We start from the raw sequence: 27732 nt of genomic DNA on the forward strand, positions 1-27732 counted from the left end.
TATTTTCAGGCTTCCGATTTGCTAAAATTTTTGAATGATTTCCTATTATCTACAATGTGTTCTATTTCATGGAAAGGACATTCCTTCAACTACGTATTCTTCGTCCAAAAATTACCATAGTTTTGCTAAAAATCCGTTGTTATAGAATTAAAAGGTGTTCAAATTTAATTGAAAAGCAAAGTGATATAGATTATTTCTTGAATTATCAATACATAGCCAATAGCCGTAAAGATGAAGAGTACTACATTCGACAAGTATTACAAACGACACAATTGAATCCGAACAACACATTGTTGTGGAGGATATCAGAACTGTTCAAAGAACAATGGATCAATGAGGAAGAGGAGATTTTGTAACATAAAGGAGATTGAAGATCGAACTAGTCGATCCTTAGAGAATTAACGATCCAGAATAGAGTCTGCTTGCAGGCATTTTAAGGTTTTTGCATTACACGAAGAGACGAACAGATTCAAAAGGCCACCGTCACTTTGTTTTACGGTGTTGTGAATAAACCTAATGAAGTCAAAAAGGACTTTTATATAAAATCGTTTTGATTTGATTTGGAATATCTACTTGGAAAATTTCGTTAAAACATCTCCAAGCGCTTTAAAAAAAAATTAATTTTTCATTTTTTAAATTAAATTTCAACAAGCTGTTAACCCCAAACAAATAACTTATATAACCAATTTAACTTCGTTATCGTTTATATAACAAACTAGGTTTTTTTGGACGTTGAATGGTTGAATGGTTAATAAACATTCCTCTTGAATGAAAAATCTTGGAAATAAAGCATATGATCTAAAATATGTGATAATTACTTGTATATCATAGTTGATACTTGAGGTGTTTCCAACGGAATATAGTTTACAGGTGATTTTCGAGCTGCATTTGTACTTGAACTAAGTATGTTTTGCATTGCAACTTTAATCTCAGCGACAGCATTATGATGTCTACTAAGATCATCTTCCAGCTGTTTTATTCTATCCTCAAAGTGCAACCACTGGTTCTGAAATATAAAGTTTAACGTTCAACCTCTGATTACTTCGAATGCCTTCTGAATAATCCATAATTAATATTGGTGTTTTCCTAATAAGGCTAATATTATAAGAAACTTCCTAATAAGGCAAGTTTCTTATAATATTATTTGTTTTTGTATTCGTAACGAAAAAGAAATATTTTCACTTTTATTGAATTCTCAACGGTTTATGAAATATCGGGGGGTTTGAATTTACCAAGTCCTATTAGTGCCAAGACAATAACTTTATTATTTAAACCACAATGGCACAGTAATTATTATAAAAGCTGCTCAATATGGCCAACGTTTTGGGCAATGTCAATTTCCAGTTGTAGTCTTCCTCCACATTGTCCTAAATTCCTCACTTAATCGAGCGCTGCGTGAATTCTTCCGGTCCATGCAATTAGGCTTTCCCATTGAATAAGTACCTAAGACTTTTCACTTGTTCTCCAAGGCAATTGTTAATTTCATATTATGTAAATACTTAAAGCTTCGTCCCAGAAAAGGAACAAGAGCCAACTCTCTGGGAAAAATCCGGTCGGCGAAGTTCTTGTCTTACTTTTTCGAGCAAGGGCACATATTGTTTTTCTACTAATACCAGAATTATTTTCAACTAGCTTAAGAACATTATTTTTCCGTCCAACTTCCCTTTCACTAGTCGGTTTAAGGAACGTTAATCGAAGATTTGTAAAGAATCTTTTATTATTAATCTTTTTGGTATTGTCGGAGAGCCTGTGTTTTACTGCGATTGATTCTTTTACTGATTTTCACTCAAGTTTTTGCTGCTGTCCAGTTAAAAAAATTCCGCCTTAAAAGTATTCGCACCAGGTGAGTACGGATTTTCTATAGAATCCACTAAAACTCAAGGCAACAATTTTTTACACTAATTAGCAGGATTTTGATCAGATTAATAAAATATTTGACTTGAGAACTTGATAACTGGTATAAAAGTGCTACCAAATGTATAATGAGCAAAAGCTGTATAACTTCCTCTAAATAAACATTTGAATTCAGACAAAAATTTAACAACAAACTCATATCTGGTTCTGTCTATTAAGAATTTGACTTATTTTTTGTGTCTATTTTATTCTTGTTACTTTCTGAGGAAATTTTATGATATACCGTCGAAATAAATCCTTGTTGCTTTCGACCCACAAATAATTAAATGCATGTTTTAAAAGATTCTGCATAAACAAAAACATCATTGCTCTAGATTCAACTGCCTATATTTTTAGACCGCGCAACTACTAGTACGTACCTATAAAGAATTAATTTTTGCTCAATTAATTAATGATTGTTGAGATATGTTTGGTGCTTTCTCTTCAGCCATTTCTGAGCCTTTTTAATACATTGATAGATAATAATAATAATCAATGGAGCGTTGATGTACCTGCTTGGTTGGTAAATATTTATTTATCGGCTTCAGTTCTTAGGCTGGTTATCGCAATATGTACATACATTTTTTTAGGAAATCAAACTAAATAACAAGCAATTCAGTTCAAAAGGGTTGTTAAATTGATATACTTAGATATCAATCTGAGTATATACCTCATAGATTTAGATAACAACAATCCTCTTATGGTTTTGAAAAGCAAATTTTCAAATAGTTCAAAAAAAGTTGTTATCCATCATATTATATTACGGATTTTTTCTTCTTTCTATAATATAATAGGTAAATAGATCCGAAAAGTTCCCTCGTTCGCTAAAAGTCTAAAAATTACAGTGTCCCTATCTATAGTTCGTATCATCTATTTTCGTCATCACATCGACTTAAAAAGAAATAAAATAAAAAAATATTCATACAAATGCAGATTTAATAGCAGTTTATTATAAGCCTAGTACTCACGTCCTTATAATCTTGGGTAATGCTGGTTTTTCTCACAGATAAAGTTAGTTCTTTTGCAGAATAGATAGTGAACACTACGACTAAAGTAAGCAAGAAGCCACAAATAATTACAGCTCTTTTCAGTTTCATATTTACACTACAAGTGACGATTTTAACTGCACTACACCGTAAGTTGCACCTTACATTAAACCCAATCGACTTATAGTCTTACGAAAAATTGATTACCGCGGTTAAACAACAATTGAAATCCGGATTATCTCGATTAGGTAGTTATAATCGCAACAGATAAAATATATCACAGCAGATAAAATGCAGATAATTTAAATAATTTGTATATGTTATACATTGTCCTTTTGTTTACTTCTGCTTGACTTCTGTCTTTTGTTGCATTTTGGGGGTGAAGGACGTGAAGACATTCTGCCAAGGTTGCCAGATATGTTTTGTTAATTTTAATTAACTGCTTATATAACGAAATATTTATAAACGATGATATCAAATAATTCACTCTTATGCCGTTTGATATATATTGATATTATATCAGCAACGTTTCGATCATAATCTAGACCATCTTCAAGTCAATCATCAATCAATCAAATTCCTTTCTTTCGCTGGGCTAATCATATTTGATGAGAATTTTATTCACGACTGTTCAATATTAGACTCATTATGATTGTGTCTAGTTAAAGGTAATGATGCCTATTAATCCCTAGGGAATAATGAGAGAGAGTTGTAATTATGACCTAGCTTGCATTATATAAAAGTTTTGAATTTCTCTCAACTCTAAACGCGATACTAAAATGAAGTCAAAATTATATACATCTTTTTTTATTGCATTTGAAAACATCAGTATAAATTGAAAAAAATAAATGCGTCTAGACTCTGTAGTATTATAGTATTATCTTTCCACTGTGCATCGCAACGCTGTAATATTATTATAATAACAGGAAAACTATTTGAATATAAACGTTTTGTTACGTTATATTTAAATTAACAGTCTAGTTTCAAGAGTAATGTTATGGAACAATGTTAAACTAGTCGGTGTAACACTCGGTTTTATGGTCATTATTCCCGCAAGTATCAATTATCACCTTAAAATCCTATATAATTATCCACTGAGATTAACGAAACGATTAAATAACAATAACCATTTGTGTAGTTGTCTTCATCTATGACAATAACTTCTTTAAACTTTTCCTCTGTAAATATATAAAAAATTTGTTAAATTCCAGTGACGTAATTGTTTTGTGACTCATCCGCTGTCGGTTGAAGGTCAATCTACGCTTGGTACGGACCTGAAATTTGTGTTAGCTGACTTTTGACTTTTCCATTCCATCACTTTGAGCTGACAATATTGACATATTATTTGTTTTTCTCAAATAAAAATATTGACTTGTTATTGTATTAAATGTATTTCGGAGTTTGTTAAAATGGCTTTAACAAATATTCTATTGCTGAGCCAAATTGCCGGATATGTCGTTGCCCTCATTTTGTCGCTGTGCATTGTTGTGCCGATGAGTTTGCAACAAGATGACTTTAAGTAAGAAGGTTTTTTTCGTTATATGTAAGAGGAACTAAAACATGTGATTATTCGTGTTTACGTTGAGGCTGGAAATGCAGGCGATTTTCTTATTTAAGGGGGCACTGTCTATTGTTTTCCACCGGTACTTGGCAAGAAACCGATGGCCAACTAGACGTAAACTGGGCCTCACAGGGATATTGCAATTACACTATTTTGGTGGGAGTTATGCTATTTCTCGTTGCTCTAATCCAGATTTATAGGTACTTTCCAATTAAATCCATAGATCCCCTCAGCTACTAATTCCGTCTGGTTTCAGATTCTCAGTATTTCTTTACAAAGGAACCGATAGCAGCTTTTTATCAGCTTTCATCGACGTTATTTCAGGAATATTGCTAAGTGCTGCAACGATAATAGCAGCTTGCATGATTACATTTGGCTTTATGGCTTGGTGTCAAAATATGACTCAAAGATTCCCATCGTAAGATTGACTGTTAACTATTATAAATCTGCTGGTTTTCTGAAAGGGAATTTTAGGTGTGAATATGCTGCTGGTCAGGATATAGATCACAAGGATGAAATTAATACCAAGAATTTTTACATCGAATTGGGTAGTGCTCAGTTTGGTGTTTGGGGCTCTTTTGCAACTTGGGTTGGATTAACAGTTTGTGCAATTATTAAGTTATTGCGGTATCATCAGCTGGAAAATATTAGAGTGTCCATGTTTAGGGAACGACAAAGACTTATTAATGAGAATGCAGATTCCCCAGGTACTTACTCGATCTATAACTATTTCTCTACAGCTTTTAAGTTTTCAATCTTTTTCGTTTAGGTAGTTCATTAGGCAGGCAATCGACATCGACACAATCTACAGCAACAGCTGAGTGATTATCCCGATGTGCTCAACGCATATTGCATTATCCATATGTTATACTTTATGCTATAATACATATTACATTATTTTTACATCATACAGTATACCGTCTAGTGACTGTGTTTCAAACACACTGATGACGATTTATATAAGAAGACGCTTAACGTGATGTGAGCTTCTATCTTTTAAAAAAATATTTGATGTTTGAATAGCCGAAATCTGATTCCAGATTTTCATAGGAAGGATGTTAGTTATTTGAAAATGAATGCTTGTGATATACGCTTCACTGTAGATATTATTAAACTAAATATTTATAACTCTAAAGTGAGCTTTTTTTAACCGCGTTTTACTACATATCATTTGTACTTTTTGTTATGGAAAAAGATAATTACATTTATGTGTATGTATAAGTAAAATTAAATTGATGTTTGATATTATTTATTATTTAAATATGTGCAGTGTTTGGTTGTATAAAGAAATACGGACCTCTGAAAGATGGATTCTTTCAAGTCTTAAAACCTTGAAAAATAACGTTTTATTTTTTACTGGTTTTTGCAGCATTTCTGATTAGCATTTTGAAAATTAACGACTTCTGCGGCGTTGTCATAGTGCACGTAGTGGTTTTGTCCCGAAATCTTTAAAACCAAGTAAAAAGTAGGTTTATTAAATTTAACTTTAATTTTTTCAATCTCGAATCAGTTGCTATTGATATTTTATGACTTTTAAACCGTAGTAAAGCACCTGTATTCCGTTTAAGGCACATATTATTCAAATTAACAGTGGAAAGTGGAGAAGTAGTCACCCTAACCCGTTCTATTTGACGTCTGCTTGACTTGTTATTGTTTATAGATATTATTGTGATGGATGGAAGCAATTGTATTACAGCACCGGTTTTTGAAAGAATGCGAACTAAAAATGAATGATTCTTAGATGTCTCGGCAAATAATGCGACTGCAGTTATTCAGTTAGTTCTAGTTGACAATTTATTATAAAAGGTACTTATCAGAAGTCCGTTGAATGGATAACTTCCAGTAATCAATCTTTTTTAGAAAAAGATGTCTGTTGAAACCAATTTAATGCAACTCACGGCAAACTTCCCCGCTACAAAGTTTTCCGAAGTGATTAACATTAACGCAATATGCCGCATTTGTACAAATCACAGTGACAAACTAATTGGTATCTACAGTGAGGATGGGATCAGCAATGGTTTGGCCGATAAATTCAATCTTTACCTGCCCATTAAAGTATCACTAACCGATCACTTACCACTGCAATGCTGCTGGCAATGTGCATCTACTCTATTAGCATGGCACGACTTAGTACTTACGACCGTTGAGGCTGATCGAAGGCTCAGATCATATCAATTTGTCAATGGCAAACAACTAGAAGAAATGTCTTATGGTGCTGCTCAGAATATTTTAGCGGCCACTACTGACGATTCTTTGTAAGTACTGTCTTACAAATCTTAATGCAGTAAATCCAAATTGATATTTGTTATAAAACTGTACGTTTTGAAGAGGCTGCACGGTTAGCAGCAATACTGTGGGTTGAAACGTTATATTTTGTTGAAGTTAATAATAGCGCATACTTCATTTCAATCACCCTTTAAGACTCAGGCTAGTGACTAATTTAGGAAAATCAAAACCGTCGCTCTTTTTCGAAAAGTGTATCCTTTAATTTACTTAAGCCACACGAAATAGCCAGGTAGAGCAAGTGGGGATATAAATTAACGCCATGTAATGACCAAAGATCGAAGCCAAAATCCAATAGAATCTGAACTCCGTTTTCTTTCTAATGACCCGAATATTTTTGGATTATTTCAAGGACTGCCAGTAGTAACTAAAAATTGAAGGCATAATTTTGTTTCAGGCTAATCGAGGATTCAATGTCTAGACATACCAATAGTCACTGCGATACTAATGGAATCGAATTGTTGATCACTGATTGTTCTTTGCAAGTTGAGGATAATCTGAAAGTTGAAGAATGCCATCTTGTAACTTCACCGTTTGTTGCGGGTTCTGATTGTGTTAGCACTTCTAAGAAAGAARATCAGATAGATTTTARTGGTCAACAGGTCAAAGTTGAMAATTATAYCAAGAACAGCCCTTATCAAAGCGATACAGAAGAACGTAATRTTCGYAAGTTTGATTGCACGTATTGCCCGATAGYATTCACTGCTCAATCCGACTTTTTGCGACACTTAAAGGAAATGCATAAGGAGTGCAAACTTGATACAGATTTARCATCGAAAACTGAAAGTGAACAACCACCAAAAAAAGCGACAACAGAGAAAGCYAATTTAAAAAAACGACAAGAACGTCGAGTTGTTCGTGGAAGACATATGACCAAACAACCACTATCAAAGCTTAGCGGCGAGGAAGTGAATAATGCRAAAGTAGAAGTTGATGGAAGAGTGTTTTACAGATGCAGGGAATGTGGGAAGACTTTACACTCCGTGTACACATACATGTGGCATACGAGGATACATACAGGCGAACGCCCCTACGTATGTAATCTGTGCCATAAATATTTCAGAGTCTCGCAAGGCTTAATCAGACACCTTAAAGAGACACACGAACAAATAAAAAAATTTGATTGTGATATTTGTGGGCGTTGTTTCGCAACTAAGCGCAGCGCCGAAGAGCATCGTCGCATACACACCAATGAACGTCCATATATCTGCGCTAAGTGCGGGAAATCGTTCAAACAGAAAGCATCGTTGTTTGTTCATAATCGATCTCACAGCACTGAGTTTCCCTACACATGTTCAGAGTGTCCCCTAAAGTTTAGAACTAAACCCGTTTTGCTAATTCATGCCACCAAACATACCGGCGAAAAACCATATTCGTGTGATGTTTGTGGCAGAAGTTTTAGAATAAAATACGAACTTAAAAGACATAAACTGATCCACTCGGAAGACAAACCATTTATTTGTCAAGTATGTTCTCAAGCTTTCAGACAAAAGAGATATCTGAGAAATCATTTAAAGTTAAACCACAATATTGCTATACCCATGAATGAACTGTCGCAATAAATACCTCCGATTGAGAAAGGTAATATCGTTGTGTTTTGCATGTTAGGTACTGCGTAAGTATTTACCTTGTGAATTTAAACTGCAATATTAATGTATTTGAATTCACATGATTCAACCTGACCGTTTCTGTCTGTGGATGTGAATATTGCAGAGCTTTTCCTTAAATCTGGATGATCATTCTTCATGGTTAACTTTTTATATTAATGATTGAATATTATCGAGGATTAATGATAAAATATAGCTTTTAAAAGTACAAAGTACTTCGAAAAATGGGCTTCAAATTCAATAAAAAAATTATACACATTAAGATTAAAGCATAACCAACCACAAACGCAAAACTGACTACGGGCTTTTGAAATATTTCCAAAATTGATAACATTATATGTATTTGTACTTAACTTATTAGGTATCATTCATCGATTTATTTATTAGACATTTTTGTACTTGTGTATCTTGTAACACATTGCCCGAAACACGCATAAACAAATATAAAATAATTTATTGCAATATTGGGTTTACTTTATAAGCACCTTTAGAAATACTTCGTTTTTAAGTCGATTTATGTGTAAATTCTAAGAATAACCACTAGCGAATTTATTCAATCTTGGTTTACATTACGAATTCTTTTTTGCAGAATATTTAAAAACAATTTATTTCATTACTATTTGATTTAACATACAAAAACAGTATTTCACTTAGTAATATTTAATTAAAACTAAATTTAATACTAAACACTAAAACACTTAAACCAGGTAGTATAAGAGAGACTTTACAGCCATATAAATAGTGATGGAGTAGCCAGTAAACCAAGACAATGCTCTGGCTGGTTGGGGAACTACCACAACTGCGTATACTAAAGTATGAATCAATCGGGCAACTGTAAATAATCGAATGAGAGTCAACGCCAAAAACACTGAAGGATTGGTAGTGAGATATGCGAATGCGACGATAATGAACACTGGGATGTTTTCTAAGTCGTTAAGATGAGCCCTGAAACAGACAAATGTTCAATTTACTGTGATGGAACAAGCCAAGGGAATATCTTACTGAGAAAATAAAACGTTTTAGGTACCTTTGATTTTTTAAATTATTCAATTATAATTTATAGCTTAATTTTAATAGAGTACGAGCGGAATTGAAGTAAGCCATATGAAAAAATTTGAACGCGATGTTTATTATCACAGAATATGTTTATTAACTCAGAGAATGATAATCTTAATTTTAGCTTATTTACTTATTTTATACCATCTACATCCATAACACTGTTCATCCAAACTGTTAATTATTTTCAGAAAAATGTGGGCGTTCAAAAACAGCTGGCGACTGTTATATTTTAAAAGTTTTTGTTATATTTAATTGAGTTATTGATTGAAAAAGTAGCTTTTTTAAAACCTATTCTCGATTATGAATTTGTTCGTATTTTACGAAATGTTTAAAGTATTATTCATCTACTTTCATAAATAGTTTATTTTTTAGACTAACTCAGTAGTTGCAGCCATGTATATGTTCTGATATAACTAATATTTATCCGTCCTTTACCGTAATACTGTTAAAACTTTTTACGTTTGAAAGTTTGAAAAGCTATTATTTGCAGTGGAAACTGAGACATACATTTATCAAAACATTTTTTGCGTTGAATATTATAACGAAATTATAACATCTTACCGTCTAACACGTTCCACAGATTCGTTAACTTTAACTTTAAGTTTTCTGGGTTCCGCATCTTCAGGATTAGCAAATGCCTGCAAACAAAATTCTGTACGTTTTAATCAATGTTATTAAAGAGTTTTTTAGCTGTTACATAGCTAACAAGTACCTAACTTATAAATAGGTCCCTAACAAGGAAAATCAACTCACGGACTATATAGTATCCATGATACATGGTTGATATGAGAATAATTTTCTATGGCAATTGGAAAAGTTGCTTTGATTGGAAGATATGAAGATATAAGACAAAAAATATCGAGAATAACAAGTTTTCATAGCGAAAAATGGGTAGATAAAATACCAAACACGGTTCCAAGGGGCCATAGAATGAAAAAATAGACTGAAAGTTATCATGGCATTTTTGAACGTTGAGTTCTTCAGACAAAAAGGAGAAAATGGAAGTCGTATATTCTACCTGAAGGTGGTCATTTTGAACAGGTATTAAGTACAAGAAGCACATTTTAAGTGATTATAGGAATAGAACTCGGGGCAAAAGCTCCTCAGTTTGAGCCACCATTTAAAAAACTCCCTATATATGTATGCGACAGCGTCGAACAAATATTTAGCTATTATCAAAGAATTAGTAATTAATCCATACTTAGGTATATTATAAAACATTTTGATTATTTTAGTCTTTGTGAGAGACAACTGCGAGTTGAGTTGAGAGACTTGAAAGCGAAATAATAGAGATATTGAGTGGTCAATCTCGAAATTTACAAATATTTATTAATTTATCTCGACTGAGAACGGCATAGTCGCTTTAACTGTAGCCCCGCCAAGATGACCTTTTTTGGTTCGAAAACTATAAGTACTTACTTATCGCTCTCATTGAATAAATAAACGATAGCATAATCTCTATATAAATATGTTTATATGTAATTGTCTGCTATCCAGGGTCTATCCTTCTATTGAAATTGGTGTCATTTATCTGGAGGAGCCGGTAAAGAACTCTTAGAAACCATACATAAAATAGATTAAGCAAATTTAAAAACACTTTTAACTGGGATATTTGCAAAAAACAAGATAAATTAGATAAAAGTCGCACTTTGCCACATGAAATGTGGCCTGGTGGGTTAGGCATATCTAAGTCCTCCAGATCATGTTACTGATAAGAGTGATGGATTCGAATCGTTTTGAATTTGGAATTATACATAGATAATCATTGAATCCATATTTTAATTTATCCGCTAGAATATTTATCTATCACTTATGTTAGATAGGTATAAAAAACAACACCGAAGCTGATAGTTAAAAATACGTTCGGTTCTCATCATGTGAATTCTCAAAAATAATGTCTCAAAAATAATGAGAAGAGTTGGTTTAGAACTCACATATATAGAGAGTATCTACACATTTTCAATAGTGAGGAACAGTTGTTTGATATAGATATATTTTAAAGTGTAATTTTCTGCAACAAATTCACCAAGAGATCTTGGGACTTGGATTGGGATTTTTCATAGGGGCGACTTCCAAAGAAAGTTTTCCAAAATTACAAAGCTCGTCTATCCACTCGGAATAGCAAAACGAGCTTTAAACTCGGATACTAGAACTCTGAGATTAATCTTCTGTAAAAGAGACTGAAGTAAGACTCTCGATTCTTTGAAATCCTTGCAACAAATCTTGCCTCGCATTAATAAAAAATCACCAAATAGAAGAAATACCAGAAGTGGAAGGTGATTTTAGACACTGATGTTTGTTTGTCCCAACATTATCTGATACCTACACTTATCTTGTTATGTAGCGAATCATTACATGACATGGCGTTTCTTGCATATCGATGATTTTCTGTTATGTGTAGTTATAATTGATTATCATGGGCGGTCGCGGTAATTTTTATCAAGAGTTCACTTGGGTCCCTGCTCGGACTTCATGCTACACGCATTAGCTCAATATTTTTAACATTCTTGTACATGGACTTGTAATAAATAAATTAACTTATTAACCACATTTTTTCTCCAAAAAACAGTGACTAAACTTCCAACCCAACTAGTTATAATTAAGTCGCTTAATATCACAATTAAATTTCCTTGCAAGTAAATAATTCATGTTTCTTACCTTGTTCTTGAATCTTTGGACAGCGGTTAAAATGGACATGGCCAAGAGCTTTAAAGACAACACAGCTACATAAAATAGATACGTACGGAAAACAGGTTGTTCAATTAACGTTTCAAGTACTGCTTGGGCCATTTTTGAAATTTATATTTTCCTGATTTATGCTGCTTCAATTTAGACGCACTCGAACCACACCAACAACTGGCAAGTAATGAGCGTTTATTGAGTTTATTCCACTCGAGAATAATTCCACAGCGTCACCATTCCCATTAGTTCAAAGATCGTCGAAATATGCAATGTAAGCGATTTGGTGCAGGCGCTGGGAAAATCACTTGGACTTAAATCCGGTTAGTCCACAGACTACTCGCTATTTCTCCCACAGGGTTATGGGCATAGAGAAAGTAAAATGATTTTTATTTTATTACTCTATTTTATTATTACTATTACTATTTATTTTACTTACTCTATGGTTATGGGATAAAAAATACAGACAAAGCAATTGCATAGATATGTATTGGTATTTTTTACACTGAAACTATAAATATTCCATAATACAAAACTAAAATTAAGTTATGATAAACAAAATCACTATTTAATATCTATGTTAGCAAAATAAGTACCTAACTGACATAATAAAATATTAATTGTACAAAGATGCAAAAAAATGTTTAAAAAATCAACAACTACACAGAAAACAAAAAATAAGTGGGCTGATTCATTGACAGAAAAGCGCAATGTAGAATCCGCAAAAAGCCCTATAAAATCGAAGAATCATCAGGATCAAAGAAAAACTACAACCCTGATCCAGATCGCTGATAATCTCTAAAGCTCAGATTTTATCTCAAAAATACTCAATACTCAATATTGGCTTAAATTTAGAAGAACAGACGCAAGTCTGGTTATAATCTTGATCTGTACCACTTACGTCCTGAAGGGTGCTGGACAGCAAAAAAACGGGAATAGTCGGACGGATCCTGGCCGCTGAAAATGAGTAGCAAGAATGTTTTTGAAAAATCACTTTTAGTATGTGAAATGTGTAAAAATGGCCCGAAATCTAAATTAGGAAGCCAGGACAACTAGCAGCCTCTTAAGGAGACCTTAAGACCATCACAAAAAATATATATTCACCGACCTTGAGGCACTTTAGTCTTGATTCTGTGGTATTATTAAATTTTGAAACACCAAACAATAAAATTTACCGCACAAAACACCAATAATTGGTATCTTTGCTCGAAAGATAATTGGAGATGTGTTTGCAACAGTACTCCCCTAACTACTTAAAAAGTTCTACTGTAGAAAACCTGACCATTTAAATGTGAAAAACTGAGCAAAAAAAGTTGAAAATTGCAAACGGGCGTCCGATTCCGCTCGAAACCCCAAAAGCACACACTACACACACACAATGATAATCCACACTCCAAATGTGGATTACACTCAGCAATTAACAGGCAAGATGGTCAACCGTTCGTGCCTAAATGGCACTAAATTGGTACTTTTACCCCGTTTATGAACAAAGAGCTGACGAACAATTTAGTCCCTTGCCCATAATAGACTGAACTAAATGTTCCACTGCTTTCCGATAAAACTCATGCGAAATTAAGGTGTTTATCACATAAAAAACGCACCGAGCTATAGAACTCACGTAATCATATGCGTTTGCTCGCTGGCCCTTTGGGTGACTCATTGTATTGCTATGCTGTTCGATTTAAGTTTTTTTCTTATTGACGATTTTCTAGAAATTTCCAGTCCGCGATCGAACTGGGTACTTTCTCGGGTACATATAAACAAACATCGCCGTGCATGGGGTGAATTTTGAATGCTAATTAAATACTCGTTCTCCGATCAATCGTTTGCTCAATTGTCAGGAAACGTGCAAACCTTTTTACCTGGATCTATTGTGAGAGGCTGAACAATTTTTAGCAGATCCACCAGAATCAAAGAACTATTCGCAAAATGTGCCATGATTTGTGAATGCTTCACTTTGATTGCTTTATTAAGAGCGATGGAAAATTTGCACTTATACTCAACTGCACGCTTTCGTTTAAAAATTCATAACTTCTCATTTAGGGCATGTAGCAACTTGAAAGTTTCACACTCTATATAAGACTCATATGGTTGACCGCGCTTAAATTTCCACTTCAATCGCACTAAAGTCTGATTTTTGCCAGCGGTTTGAAAAATGGGCCAAAATGAGTCTTTATACTTATATATAAAAATACTTAGGTAAAACTCGAACTGTTCTTATTGATAATGTGTATAAGAATCGTTTAATTTCGTGATTAATTCACGTAAAGAAAAAATTATAATCTGGTTTTGGGCTCTCTGGATTTCGATAATAAAAAGTGATTTCCGTTGTAGATTATCCCCTTAATAACTTTTTTTAGCCATATTTCTTCCGAAAATATCATTTTCAACGACCTTCCGACGTTGGAAAGTCCACCTTTCTCCCCTGCTTGGGTGGGAACAGTTTCAATTTTTGAGCCCTTTGAACTTAATATTTGTGTAAGGGCATAATTTATGAATGCGTCTTTGGTTGCAGCATTCCGAGCTACGAATACGTAACTTGATATTGACTAGATTTTTTCCATTGGACTTTTCTCTCTATTTTCTCGCTCTATTTTCCTCAAATTTTTAACTTTTGAAGCTTGATATGTTGGGTAAAGTCTACTCAAATGGCCGATTCAGATTTAAGATTCAATATAGTTTTAAAAAGTCCAGTTTTTGCTTGCAGCACTAAAGCGACGGATAACTTAACTTTATTACTGTGGTAATTTGGGCTTTTAGAACTTCTTAAGTGGTCTTCAACCAAGACGATGACAGCGTAACTTTGAGACGCTCTTTAGGAATTGAGAAACGAAAAGGAAGAATATTGGGAGATTGTATATCAACTTCTTTCGTTTTTTACTAAAAATATAATTTTATTGATCAAAAATTTAAAAAAAACTATTCGTTTTTTGAGCTCGAGGAAAAGGCAGCTTCTACTTTTATAGAAGTCGAAAAATTTGAAATTTTTCGAAAAATCGACCTCTACCCATTACAAAATTTTTGTTCAAAAATCAATTTTTCACATGGTTTATATTTATAGACATTTTAGGTAACGATTGTGAACAATAAAAAAGCACTTTAAGACTGTTCAATTTCCTTCACAGTTCACACACTGCTACGAAGAGAGATTAAAAGCGGTTCAATATCGGATTGCCTTATTGGCCACATTTCGTTTTGCGTTATCGTTTTATGCTTAAAGCCAAATATTAATACGACCCGCATATTATTGCGGGACTCTTGCAAAAGTCTTAGTTTTGCAGGTTTTGCTCATTACAATTTGTGAATTTACCCGCTTCCTCATCTTATGCTCCTCCGCTCTACCCATTACATACATCCCTTAAGAATTAAAAAAAAAATGATTGCGAAAATGCAAAATATCTTTTAGTAGTTATAAAACTAAGAGAAAGTCACGAGAACCTAATTCAAGCAATATAAAGTTATAAAAAATGAGTTTAAACTTGCATTTATCAAAAAAAAACACCAGTATAAGCGCGACAAGCTTTGAAAAATCTTCTTGTTTGGATCTTGCGAGTTAAGCATGAGTTCGCGCATTTTACGAGCCTTAATACTGGTTTTCTGGAGTATTTTCGCCTTCAAATACTGTTGACAGTTTTATAATCCTGCAGGCCGATCGGGATAGACGTCCCATGACGATCACGGTCCAATACAAAAGTGCGCCGCTTCGATGAACGCACGTGCCGTCTGATTTTCAAACTTGTCTTCTTATGTTGCTTTTTCGTTAGCTGGATGTCGAGGTGTTGAAACATTTACCTCAGTTATTACAGATCAGTTTATGTTTAGCATAGTTTTCATAATATTGACTGTAGGTGTTATAAATATCTACTCATTAGTTACTGATCTATTTCAACTAGAAGTAGGTGATTTCGGGAAATTTGTATAATCCACACATTTTTCAGGTTTTGTATATTACATATATTGTAAAATGTGTGTAAAATATGTAAGTTTTCAAGGAAGTTATGCAGACTAGATCCAAACCACAAATTAAGTAGAAGTAACATAAAAAACAAACAAGAAGCGAAACAGAGAAACCAAAGGATAAGTGAACTGTTTTTTTGTTAAATGTTTTTTTTTGCCTAAACATATACACTGCTCAAAAAATTATACGTTACACAGACAAATTTGTCCAAACTTTGAAACTGGATAGCGTTTTACTGCTACAAGCGATTTGATTTCTGTTTGAATCGTGACTTGCTCCAATTCTTTCTCTGTTAGTCGGTCTTTTTGCCAAAATTACGTACTTTTGATAAATTTCGTACAGGGTGGACAACGAATCAAGGCAAATTTTCTGAAAGTTTCGTCTGGTCCCAGTTGAATAAAAAAAACATTTTTTATTCTATTTTAAGGGCATAAACATGGACCTCACATCTCAAAACGCTTTTTGCATTTCTGGGGCTGGTCTTCAAAAAATACACTTTTTGGTGTTGTGGGGATAACATTTTTCTCTTGAACCAATTTTGGAAATCCATAACGCATGTTGAAGCTAACATTTCTGTTTTCATTCCTGCAAAAGTTGATTTTTTGCAAACACCCTGTCAATAAAAGAAATAGATGACAAATTCAAAACCCATATTGAAAGCATTTCGCGGTGAAATCCACAAAAAAAAATTGGTTCAATTGGAAACATGCCGAATATTCAGAATCGTAGCATTGTTTCAACTCACACCTTGTAGAAACTCCGAAGTACATAATTTTTTCAAAACCAAGAACAGACAGAAGAAGAATTAATCTCAATAGAAGTTCAAATAGAAATAAACTCACTACCAGGAATTCATCACGGTTTAAAATAAGAAAAAAATTGGCCGTTAACACTTCTTTTGTTACACGGCAAAAAAAAAGAAAAATCAAAATACGGAGAAACTGAGCAGGAGGATCAAATTTTTCAATACTTTTTTTTGTTTCTACTAGTTTTTATTTTTGCTAATTTATTACAATAGATCGAAGTTTGTCAATTTTTTCCGAGTGCAAGGTAGAAATTTTACTTCTACTTAAATAAATAAACGAAATATTTATTGAATTTAAATATTTCATAGAATCGAAATAATTGGGCATAATAACACACTTACTGTAAGTTTGCTGTTAGCTCCATAAGTTTCAAACAAATTGATTGAAAAAAATTCCTAAAACAGATTTTTAGACAAAACATTGCGAAAATCTGAGTCAGCTGTGTTTATGTAGACAAATGCTTGTTTTCTATTTTCTTCGTTAGGTTTAAACATTCAATTAGTTTTTCTTTTGCTTTAGATTCAATGCATGTTATTAGTTTCCTTCGTTATTTTTTTATTCTTTTGTTGCTACAACCGTTGTACATGTAGCAAGCGATTTTAAATCGCCTTTTCACTATGATTATATAACAGTTTTCAATATCTTCCTTTTTTGATTGCTTCGTTTTTTTTAAATCTCAACAGGTTCTCATAATGTTTCCTGTAGTGCGAAGTGCGGCGGGTCATTTTCACGTGTTTATTTAGTAAGAGAAGAAATAATGAAAAAAATTACTCTATTAATAGAAGTATTAACACTTCAGCACTTTATAGCATGCATATATCGGATGCTTCCATTATTTATTTAGTGTTTTGTAAGTAAGAAAATTTTTTCACTGTGGATTTCAACTACATTAGAATAATCGCTAGAACCGACCACTATATGTACAGCAACATTCGACCAAGAACCTTAAAAAATAAAATAAAAAAACATGTTGAGGCATTTCTTTTCGTATCGATTTCACAAAAGAACCCCGACTTTTGTAATTAACACACGACAAGTGAAACTGGAGAACTTGACCCAACCCACCGCCATATCGTCTTGTTTGATGTCGAAAGTTCTTTGGATTTAAGTAGGCTTTTGAGTTGACACATAGGCGCTATACTCGTAGATATTTATGAGCGGCAAAGTTTCTGCTAAAACAGATGGGCTTTGACGGTTAGTACAAAAGAAAAATTAAGCCGAAAATCGAAGGAACATAAGATGTAGGTCTGAAGTAAAATGTTCGATATTTTGTTACGATCACATTAATAGGAAGACCCACAGACAAATGTTCAAATTGTACATCGTAAGATTCATTAAAATCCATTTTTAAGTGTTCAAAGGCAAAAATGTATCTAATATTTGAACGTCGTCCAACAGAACAACTTCAACTGTCCCAACTGTTATACATTTGGAACAATATTTTTTCTAAGTTTTAACTCTCAGAGCATTTTTGTTAGCAGCTCATATTTTCTGAAAACTCACTTAAGGAGTTTTTGGACACAAGATTAAGAAAGTGAATGATTGATGCGTATAAATTACGTGAAAAATTATTTAGGAAAAGAAGGAAAAGTTTCCACTTGAAATTTGTTGGTTCCATTTTAAATTTTTAAACGATATTTCCACTTTTGAGGAAATTTTACATCACACTGTTTAAGAAATGTTTCTAGTTTTCACAAATATGCTAAAATTAAAAATTAGTGCGGCTTTTTAAAACTGCTCTTTGTCTGCGGCTCATATTTAGAGAAGCGATTGAGCTGTGAGGCTCTAGTTGAAGTGATTTCAGGTTTCACGAAAAATACCAAAATACTTGAAAAATCTCTCTTTGCCTACGGCTCATATTTAGAGGACCGATTGAACAGCAAGGCTCTAGTTCTTTAGCGAGATAGATGCTTAACCATAAAAAACATGGATTTAGAAATGTTTCTAGTTTTCACAAAAAATGCGAAAATTCAAAATTAGTGCAGATTTTAAAAATCTGTTCTTTAAAAGAAAAAAAGTTTGTCTTCGGTTCATATTTGGAGAACCGATTAAGCTGTGATGCTCTAGTTTTTGCGCCGCTTTTGATATAAAGCATCGATTTAGAAATTATTTAATGTTTCACGTAAAATGCAAAAAATACCAAAATAAATGCGGATTTTAAAAATTGTTCTTGCTTGCGGCTCAAATTTAGAGAATTGATTTAGCCGCGGGGCTCTAGTTCTTATTGCGTGTAGGATGCTTAAAGTGTTCACATTGGTGTATGAAACGTCGATTTAAAAATGTTTCTAGTTTTCATAAGAAATTCAAAAATTCAAAATTAGTGCGGATTTTAAAAACCGCTTTTTGTCCTTGGCGCACATTTAAATAACCGATTTTACTGTAAAATTATTGTTGTTATTGCGGGACAAAATCTTAAAACGTGCTCTTTTTTAAACCAAATATCAGTTTAGGAATCTTCTTCCTAGTTCTTCTACTATTTACTGATGAAGCATTTACCCGAAGAAAAATTTTCAATAGCCATAATATGCACCATAAAAGTGTGCCAAAGTACCCAACTAAAGGGATTTACCGAAAAGTCAAGAACAATTAACATCCAGTGAGGATAAATCAGGCTGTTGACCGTGCCAACTCTAATAAATCCACCTTGTTCCTACATTGTTTTAGTCACGAAAATCATAGCAAAGGTAAGTTTTCCAAAGAAAAACAAAAAATCTCTTCACTGCTTAAATTATTAGTGGATTTTCAACAGCATCGTCAGATATCTATGCAAAACTAACCAATTATTATGCCATTTTCGACCTGGTTACAATTTTCCGGATTAAGATTTAATGGTGATAAAACCGTGTAAACCAATGTTTCATACGTTTGTGTCGTGTTCAGATTGTATGGGGGCTGATATTTATTTGCAACATATAAAATAGAAGACCAAATTACATATTTTTTGTAGAAATGCTCTAACGTGCATTTATGTGGAAAGCGAGCCCGGCCCTTTATGAAATTTTTTTATATATTCTAGTTTCAATATTGTTCAAATTGTTCAATATTGTTCAATATTGTTCAATATTGTTCAATATTGTTCAATATTGTTCAATATTGTTTCAATTCTATTGTTCAGTATTCTCGATTACGTTTACTCTACCTGGTTTAGTTCTTATATATTTATGTCTTGAGTATTTCGCTCATGTCTCATTTTCTCTCGATTGTTATTCCCAAGTATTTTATGTCGTTTTTACCTGCCATTATTGGTGCGGACTCCTCTACAATTTTGTAAATAGGTAATACAAATTTTGAGGGTATTTTGAGTCCCCGTTTATAACACCATGTCTTTGTTTATCTACCGCTGTTGATGTAGTTTTATCGTGTATTATCAGTGCAGTGTCGTCTACATATCGCAATTTGCTCGGGGTTTTGATGGTATTTGTCTTGTTCGAGGAGGAAAGAAAAATAATTTTTAGTCCCAATTCTTAGTTTTCACGTATATTTTTAACGATGTGAAGTAAGTATTTTAGTGTTTGAAGTTCGCAAAGTTTAAGTAACCATCTTTTTTCAAACACTATCAGAGACCTAATTGATGTCCATAAATAAATTGGCTCTTTTTTGTCAATAGTGATTGATTGAAGAACAGACGGGCTTCAGCTCCTTCTGTAAGTTGTGGTTCTTCAGAATGTTAGATCCTTATATCTTATAAACATTAGCTGCCAATGTATTCGATTAATATATTCGTTTGATTCAAAATTACAACACTACTACCACAAGATAAAATAATTTATTTAATTTATATCTTCTTTTCTTTATATTCAAGCTTCTTCATTGGTCACATATTGGTTCACAGAATCGGCAATTATAGAAAGAAAGAAATTTTTTCTTGTCAATTATAAATATAATATTGAAACAGTTTGGATAAATACGGCGTAAAGTTCAAATTATTGAACTGAAAGCTTTCAGTGGACCAAATCATTTTCTCTAATTTGTTCGTAAAAATAATACTGACAGGCCGTATATGACTTACGAGCCCTGAGCGAAAAGATGTAGCTAATTAAGCGGGATAAGATGATGCCGCAAATGATGAACAAAAGGAAGTGGGCGTGAACGGGGACTTTTGGGATACGGATGGTTTCAAGCTTTGCATCCCGTGCCCACGAACAAGCTCAAAATGACTTTGGATTATGTGATAAGTAACATTTAAAGCTTTTAAAATACTCAGTCATTGGAATAGGGGCATCCAGAGATTCATTTTAAATTACTCAATATTTTCAGCTATTTTATATTTTATTTGTTGTCAAGTGCACTCGTTTTTGCGGTTTTGAATAAAAACGTTTTCTATATGTTAAAAATGTATGCACAATTGTTTCTGTTTAAGTCGATTATGCTAGTTTTACACGGAAGATTTCAGTAATTGAGAGTCTTTTTGATAGTCAAGATGTTGATATTTTATCAAGCATTGCAAGCATTCAAATCAAAGATTCATTACCTAGTTTTTTTAGTCAAAGTAACGAGGACTATATTTATGTTAATTCTGCGCTTAAAGAGACGGGGAAGTAAAAACTAATGAAATTAGCTTCCTTTCTTTTTGTTTTTCGCCTAATCGTTCATACGACGCGTCCTGAATTTTATGTTTCAGGTTTGTCCGATTGTTTTCTTTTTTGAAACATGAACCTCTTCGTTTTCGTTATTAACTTTATTAAGTTACTGTGTTCAACATTTGACACCTCCTTTGTTCATTTTACGGTTCATTAGTCAATGAGCAGTAAAGCCTTAAATTTAAATTGAGTCCTAAATAAACTTACCAAATCGGTGACGGAGCGCGAAAAGGTATTAAATTATACACGTTTTATAGACGTTTTTATAGTGATAAACGTAACACTAGTAGTATGAAAGTATTGACAAACTTTTATTTGAAAATTTATTTATATTAATTAGATGGACCGTTTGGAATAACATTAGCGTAAAGTAGAATAATACAATTTTCAATTCAGTTTTCAAGCGCATGGAGAACAATCAAAGGACATAATAATTCCTTTATACTAGATTGTCTATTATAATTTTATTTCTAATAGATTTTCCTGTTAGTTCCTGTCCTAAATTAGATATATTTGTGTGTTTTTTGTTGTATGATTAGAATCAATCAATTTGAAATACATGTTTAATTTTATTTAAATGATTTAATTTTATGACTAGACTTTTTAATTGGTAATTTGCTTTGTACCTATAAATAATGTAAATGTGTCCCCTCTTTCTAAAAAAAATTGAACTTAATTTTCTCAAAGAAGAATTTTGAATATCCATACAAAATACTAGATAATTGGCATTTGAATGATTTGACAATTACATTCTAACTAGAGTCATTAGACTAAGTTGAGCCATTTTCAAAAATTTTTCACGTCCAATCTAGAGCAACTAAATGCTTGAAATTTTGTCCAGCTCTAATCAGTGTGTGCACTAAAAGTGTCCTAAATTTCGATGTAAACCACCTGCAGAATCATTTTACAGGAATTAGCAAACCTGCAGTCGAGCCTGACAAGAGTTTTCAAGTTAAGCCATTTTCAAAAAAATCTCACATGCTATCTAGACCAACTAGATACAAAATGTTGTCCATTTCTGACCACAGTTGAGTACTAAAAGTAAGTATCCCAAATTTCGATGGAAACGAACTGCAGAATAATTTTGCAGAAATTACCAAACCTACAGACAAGTCTGAATAGAGCTTTCGAATAGAGAATAGAAATTGAGCCATATTCAAAAAATTCGCACGTCCAATCTAGAGCAAGAAGAGGCTTGAAATGTTGTCCAGTTCTAACCACGATGCGACACTAAAAGCATCACAAATTCCGATACACACAAACTTCCGAAAAATGTTGCTGGAATTAACAAACCTACAGTCGAGCCTGACTAGAATTTTCAAGTTAAGCCATTTTCTAAAAATCGTCCCGTCCAATGTAGAGCACCAAAACAAATATAAGAAATATAAAATGTAAAAACATAAAATAATGTGGGTTCTTAAACTAAACTAAACTATATATTTGATTTACATCAAGTAATCTGAGTTTTGTCTAAGTGGAAATGTAGCAAAAATATGTGCTAGTTTATGTGTGCTTTTGTTAATTTATATGTATTTTGGTAATTTTTTGAGTAAAACCTGATTTTACAAAACGGTCTTGAAGTTTCATCTGAATAAAAAATGTTTGGTTCTAAGTTCTTTTACTCGCATGTCTGCTATTGATGCCTTAAACACTCTCTAGAAGTTTGACTCCATAGTTCTGCAACTTCCCGTATTTTAGCGATAATGTGGGCCTATTATGCAATAAAAGGTAAGAAAAATATAGTGGAGGCAAACGCCATTTGGTACGTTCTATTGAAAATTAAAAAATCCACGGAGGGTAATAAGTATTCAATTTCTCTGACTGAAAATATTTTCTTACTTGATCAACGAAGACTTTGAAGATTACGTGAAAGAGAAGATTTTAGCCCGGGCTTAAAAATGTTCCAAATATAAACTTTAAATAGCTATTTTTGGGGAAATAACCGGTCTACTCAATGGAACACTGTCCCTAACAAAACATCATTTTCCATACCATTAAATCAAAATTTGCCAGAGTAGTGATTGATGACTTTTCACGTCCTCAGCTAACCAAGGTGCAAATTGCCTTTTAATTTTCATCTTTAAAACACACTTCACAGCTACCGTTTTCCTAGACAGTAGAAAGATAAAAAAAAGCGAAAGGAAAAAAACAAGTGAGCCTTATTATTAAGGGGGAGGCGTTCCGCCTTAATAATGAATGACTGGCGGTCTCTTTTAAGTTAAAACTTGTGGCTGATGCACCGAAAAGAGGACCGATCTATTTAAATCCGGTATGCTAATGCCTACATATTTTTTGAGTTTTTAGTGGTAACGGGGTTTCAGTTAACACATGTGGTGATTTGTAGTATAAAATAACAAATGGTCATCAACACATGTAAGTTTCAAGGAAGCGAAGTGGATTTATTTTGCACTTTTGCAGCGTCTAGATTTTATACACTTTTGGTAAATCAAATTTTAATTAATATAAATCTGCTATTGATTTTATTTTGTGACTGGTGCGATTTGGGACATTTTCTCTGGAAAACCAGTCACTTTATCCTGGTTTGTATACGCTGAAGAAAATATACTTGATTTTGTCAATATTTAGCGATAATTTGTCTTAGCTTCAGTACGAAGTTACATCATTAATAATTATGTGAACTTTCATCTCCAGACCTCTGCAATAGCTACTCGATATTATGATTGTTGTATCATCAGCAAAAGGTAAATAGGTTCAGAATTGTTCCCTGAGGAACATTAAGTTTGCTTGAAAGCTGGTCACTATAAAAGTTCTATTCCAACCATTTATTTTCTCATCATAGGCCTTGCCACTTATACCTTTTACTTTCTTTATTTTAGGTAACTTTTTAAAAGAATACTGTGATAAACCGATCACAAAAACACAACCATAGAAGTTGATTTATAGAGCCCCATTCACCGACTATGAATTGCTTTATTTTTGTTATATTGCTTTTAGCTACAAAGTTGCATAATCAAGTTACGGATTGTCGAGTTTAGTTTTTTATTAATCGAAATATTTTGCGCATTTTAGATAATTATTAACTTGTAGATTTAGCATATTTTGCTTTACTTAGCTTGAAAAGCAGCTCACAAAGTTGAAAATTGCCACAATCTGTGCAGGTTTGTCTTTTACAAATTTTATTACATTTTTACAACTTTCGGTTAATTGGCTTAATCAAATTAAGCCTCTCATTATCAGTCTAAAAATCATAATTGCAGATAAATATAATAAAATTAATAAAAAATTAAATAAACAGATTGCAACTGTTGAAGCCATATTTTTCACTAATATTTCAGTTTTACTTTTGATGACCAATTTCTGCTTTAACTTTCTTACTACCTACAAAAAATTGAGTTCTGGAAAGGGGAAATGTGGATGTTTAATGATTACTAAAAAACTAACAAATAAATTATTTTAATAATTTACTATTTACACATTGGAAGCACATAAAGCATAATACAAAAGGCACTAAATGAATCATAGATCAATTAGCTTAACCTATAAGCCTATACTGAAAAGGCCTAATATATTTATATAATAAATAACAAAAATCTCTTTTAACTTATGTATATAAATTTACATTAATGTGATTTTTAGTGTCTTTCAAGGTAACCTGAAACGATGCGAAAAATATGCAGGCTAACTGTTCGATTTCCCCCGAAGTTTCACTTAATAAAAAACACATTTTGCAGATATACAGAGCTTTTCCTTTAGCTCCAAGATATTAAGGAGTCAAATTAGGAAAAATAGTAATCGGCGAAATGATTAAGAAAAATTAATTAATGCCTGTTTTGGTTGCAGATTTATATTAATATAATGCCGGTATTACCCTATGCATTTTTCCCCGATTTATTGGTCTTAAAGTAGGCCAATTATTGAAAATTGAAATTTTGGGCTTATTTGTTGTTTGCTAACTGTGCAACGACGATGTTCATTCAGCGATTCTCGACGTAAAGTACCAGCAAATTTGTGTTTCAGAGGTTGAAAATCTGTTATTGAAATTTATGATGGTTTTACTGAAATTGCACCAATTTATTGTGATAATAATATCCACAAATGTAAAAAGATGACCTTTAATAAATGGCCCACTGTATTGGCCAATAAATCGAAAGTGTGTAGTGTAATACTGACATAAGAACTTTTAAATGAAGTTGGGAATTTTCCTAATTTATTCTCATATACTCATTACACATCATTTCCTGTATGTCTTGGTACATAATTAATATTATATCACTTTTGCTTTAGACAATTTGGACACATTCGAAATCCCCCAGCCCTCAATGTCCCACAATGAAAAAACGTTACGATTAACAGAGTACCCACATAAACAATCTAGTTTTTTTAAACCAGATTATTTCCACATCATCAATCAACACCAGAAAGTACTTGTTTCAGTCTATTGAACGTGTTTTGTGCCCCGTCAATTGCACAAATGATGGCCAGCCAAAGGATGAGCAGCCATCCCTGGATTCACCATATGCATGGCAGTATTCCCACTTTGTAGATACATGTAGTAGTTGTAGTTTTGGGCAGGATCACCAACAGGAGGCGAAGGTCCAGGAGGAAGAGCCGAAGCGGTGCCACCATGAGGAGTTCGAAAGGCTGCTGCATGCACTCCTGCCAGAATATCTTGCACCGAATGAGAACTAGGCCAGCAATGGGGGCCAGAGTTTCGTTGATGAGTTGGAGATCGTTGCTGCGGATAAGTGTAGCTGGGATAGATATTGTAAATCGACGGACTGTGCTGAGAACTGTGCACTAGGGAACCGATTTTATTTCTTAGGATCCTACTTATCGAACTAACTGATGGAACGTTGTATTTGTCGCAGATGCCATCGTGAATGAGACGATCGCGAATTTCCCATGCGAATATTCCCGGGTCTTTCTGTTTCAAATTTTTTATATAGGCGACCACTTTTGGTGTTGTCACTCTCGGTTTGGACCCGCCAATGGCTCCCGGGAGAATTGAACCAGTTTCGTGATATCTGAAATAAAAATGAAAATATTAATTAATTTAAATACAGTAGGAGAACAACAACAACTTGATTATGGACATAAATTAGGCTTTCGATAGGGTTTGGCTTGCTGATCTACCATAAAAAGTTGCATGAACTTGAATACCAAATAAACTCTCACAATCAAAGCAGCAAAATATATTCCCAAATTTTTTTTTCCAGAAATATCGACAGAAAATTACAATTTTCGAAACATGTGCAAAACGCTAAAACATAAATTATTAAAAGAACAAATTATTTTAGGTCACTAATATATAACTCCAAAGGAATCAGTACTAAAACTGCTACAAAAATATACAAATCAATATGTATTAAACCAAAAACATTAAATGTCACATTCAAGCAACAGAACAAATTGCATAAAGACTAATTACGAAAATGAGACGGATTAAAAGTATGTTGCAAATTCAAACAAAGTGGAAGAAGAATCCGCCCAACTTGACGATTGTAGTCCTCTCTGCCTTAATAAAACATTTAAGAATATATAAATTAAATATTCAATTTAAATTTATTGCTCCATATGTACTATATCGTTTTTCTGTACTGTTCTTTTTTTTAATAAAACCGGCAGAAATACCTATTGGCCGATAGATAGCCTTTTCCTTGGAGAAATCAAGATGGTTTGTATAAATACTAGTAAAACTTAAGATGAATTATGAAAATTAAGTCAATATGGGGCCATATTGGAAGAATTTCTTATGGTGTTTCACTTAATTGAAGGTCATCTTTTTTCAATTTATTCTTAGCTTTACACTTTGGCATTTCCAAGGCAGTTTTTTTGCCATATTTCCTTTCCATCAAAATAATGTTTTGTCTGATTGTTGCGAATTCCCATTAATATTTTTGTAAATCTGTGCTTTCTGTCTTTGCAGTTCCAAACACCTTATTACTAGAAGAAATTCGATCGTTTTGTTTAATATATAATATAATACAAAAATATGTTTCATATGGATATGAATTACTGGTGCTAATTTGGTGAAAAACATGACAATTTGCAGTCGAATATCTTTCAAATATGAATTTAAAGTAAATTATCTTTATTCTGTCCTATAAATTGCATCAATGTAAGTTTGGAAACTTTTTCAATATTGCAGCAGAATATCTTCAAAAAATTGTAGAAGACTAGAACACTAGATCTGAAAATAATTAATTAATGATGGAATGTGCGAAGAGGAATTTTCCTTTTAGGGGCTCACCACTGAGAAGCAATGTAAAGCCATTTCTTTCAAAAAATTACCAGAAGAACTGTACATGTGCATGTATCAATTGAATTTAATTTGAAATAAAGAAATAAAATTAAAAAAC

At 32.8% G+C, this 27732-nt stretch overlaps 5 protein-coding genes across 5 annotated transcripts in view; 2 read left to right on the top strand and 3 right to left on the bottom strand.

The window, feature by feature from the left end:
- LOC109544976 (alpha-mannosidase 2) overlaps positions 1-3253 on the bottom strand; it is an 18788-nt gene extending 15535 nt beyond the window's left edge. The window contains exons 1-2 of the mRNA XM_019915410.2: positions 2862-3253; positions 819-1006 (exon numbers count right to left, since the gene is read on the bottom strand). Coding sequence (XP_019770969.2) covers positions 819-1006; positions 2862-2990 — 317 coding nt within the window. The 5' untranslated portion in view covers positions 2991-3253. The remainder of the gene's footprint in view (positions 1-818; positions 1007-2861) is intronic.
- A 926-nt stretch (positions 3254-4179) lies between these two features.
- LOC109544978 (transmembrane protein 179) lies at positions 4180-5575 on the top strand. Its single transcript, XM_019915412.2, has 5 exons — positions 4180-4398; positions 4497-4640; positions 4697-4858; positions 4915-5147; positions 5210-5575. The coding sequence occupies exons 1-5, from the start codon at positions 4289-4291 to the stop codon at positions 5263-5265; spliced, it is 705 nt and encodes a 234-aa protein (XP_019770971.1). The 5' UTR covers positions 4180-4288; the 3' UTR covers positions 5266-5575.
- A 480-nt stretch (positions 5576-6055) lies between these two features.
- On the top strand, positions 6056-8792 carry LOC109544977 (zinc finger protein 16). The gene is made up of 3 exons (XM_019915411.2): positions 6056-6246; positions 6301-6695; positions 7121-8792. Exons 2-3 carry the CDS (start codon positions 6307-6309, stop codon positions 8283-8285), a joined length of 1554 nt encoding a protein of 517 aa, XP_019770970.2. The 5' UTR covers positions 6056-6246; positions 6301-6306; the 3' UTR covers positions 8286-8792.
- Positions 8793-8864: 72 nt separating this feature from the next.
- LOC109544979 (microsomal glutathione S-transferase 1) lies at positions 8865-12301 on the bottom strand. Its single transcript, XM_019915413.2, has 3 exons — positions 12048-12301; positions 9951-10027; positions 8865-9275 (listed from the first exon to the last, which is right to left on the bottom strand). Exons 1-3 carry the CDS (start codon positions 12177-12179, stop codon positions 9029-9031), a joined length of 456 nt encoding a protein of 151 aa, XP_019770972.1. The 5' UTR covers positions 12180-12301; the 3' UTR covers positions 8865-9028.
- Positions 12302-24810: 12509 nt separating this feature from the next.
- LOC109545027 (paired box pox-meso protein) overlaps positions 24811-27732 on the bottom strand; it is a 25285-nt gene continuing 22363 nt past the window's right edge. Inside the window, exon 3 of the mRNA XM_019915507.2 lies at positions 24811-26397. Coding sequence (XP_019771066.1) covers positions 25833-26397 — 565 coding nt within the window. The 3' untranslated portion in view covers positions 24811-25832. The remainder of the gene's footprint in view (positions 26398-27732) is intronic.

This window comes from Dendroctonus ponderosae, unplaced genomic scaffold (genome assembly GCF_020466585.1).
Source record: "Dendroctonus ponderosae isolate FM_Combo_2020 unplaced genomic scaffold, Dpon_F_20191213v2 Dpon_F_20191213_6, whole genome shotgun sequence".
Lineage (NCBI taxonomy): Eukaryota > Metazoa > Arthropoda > Insecta > Coleoptera > Curculionidae > Dendroctonus > Dendroctonus ponderosae.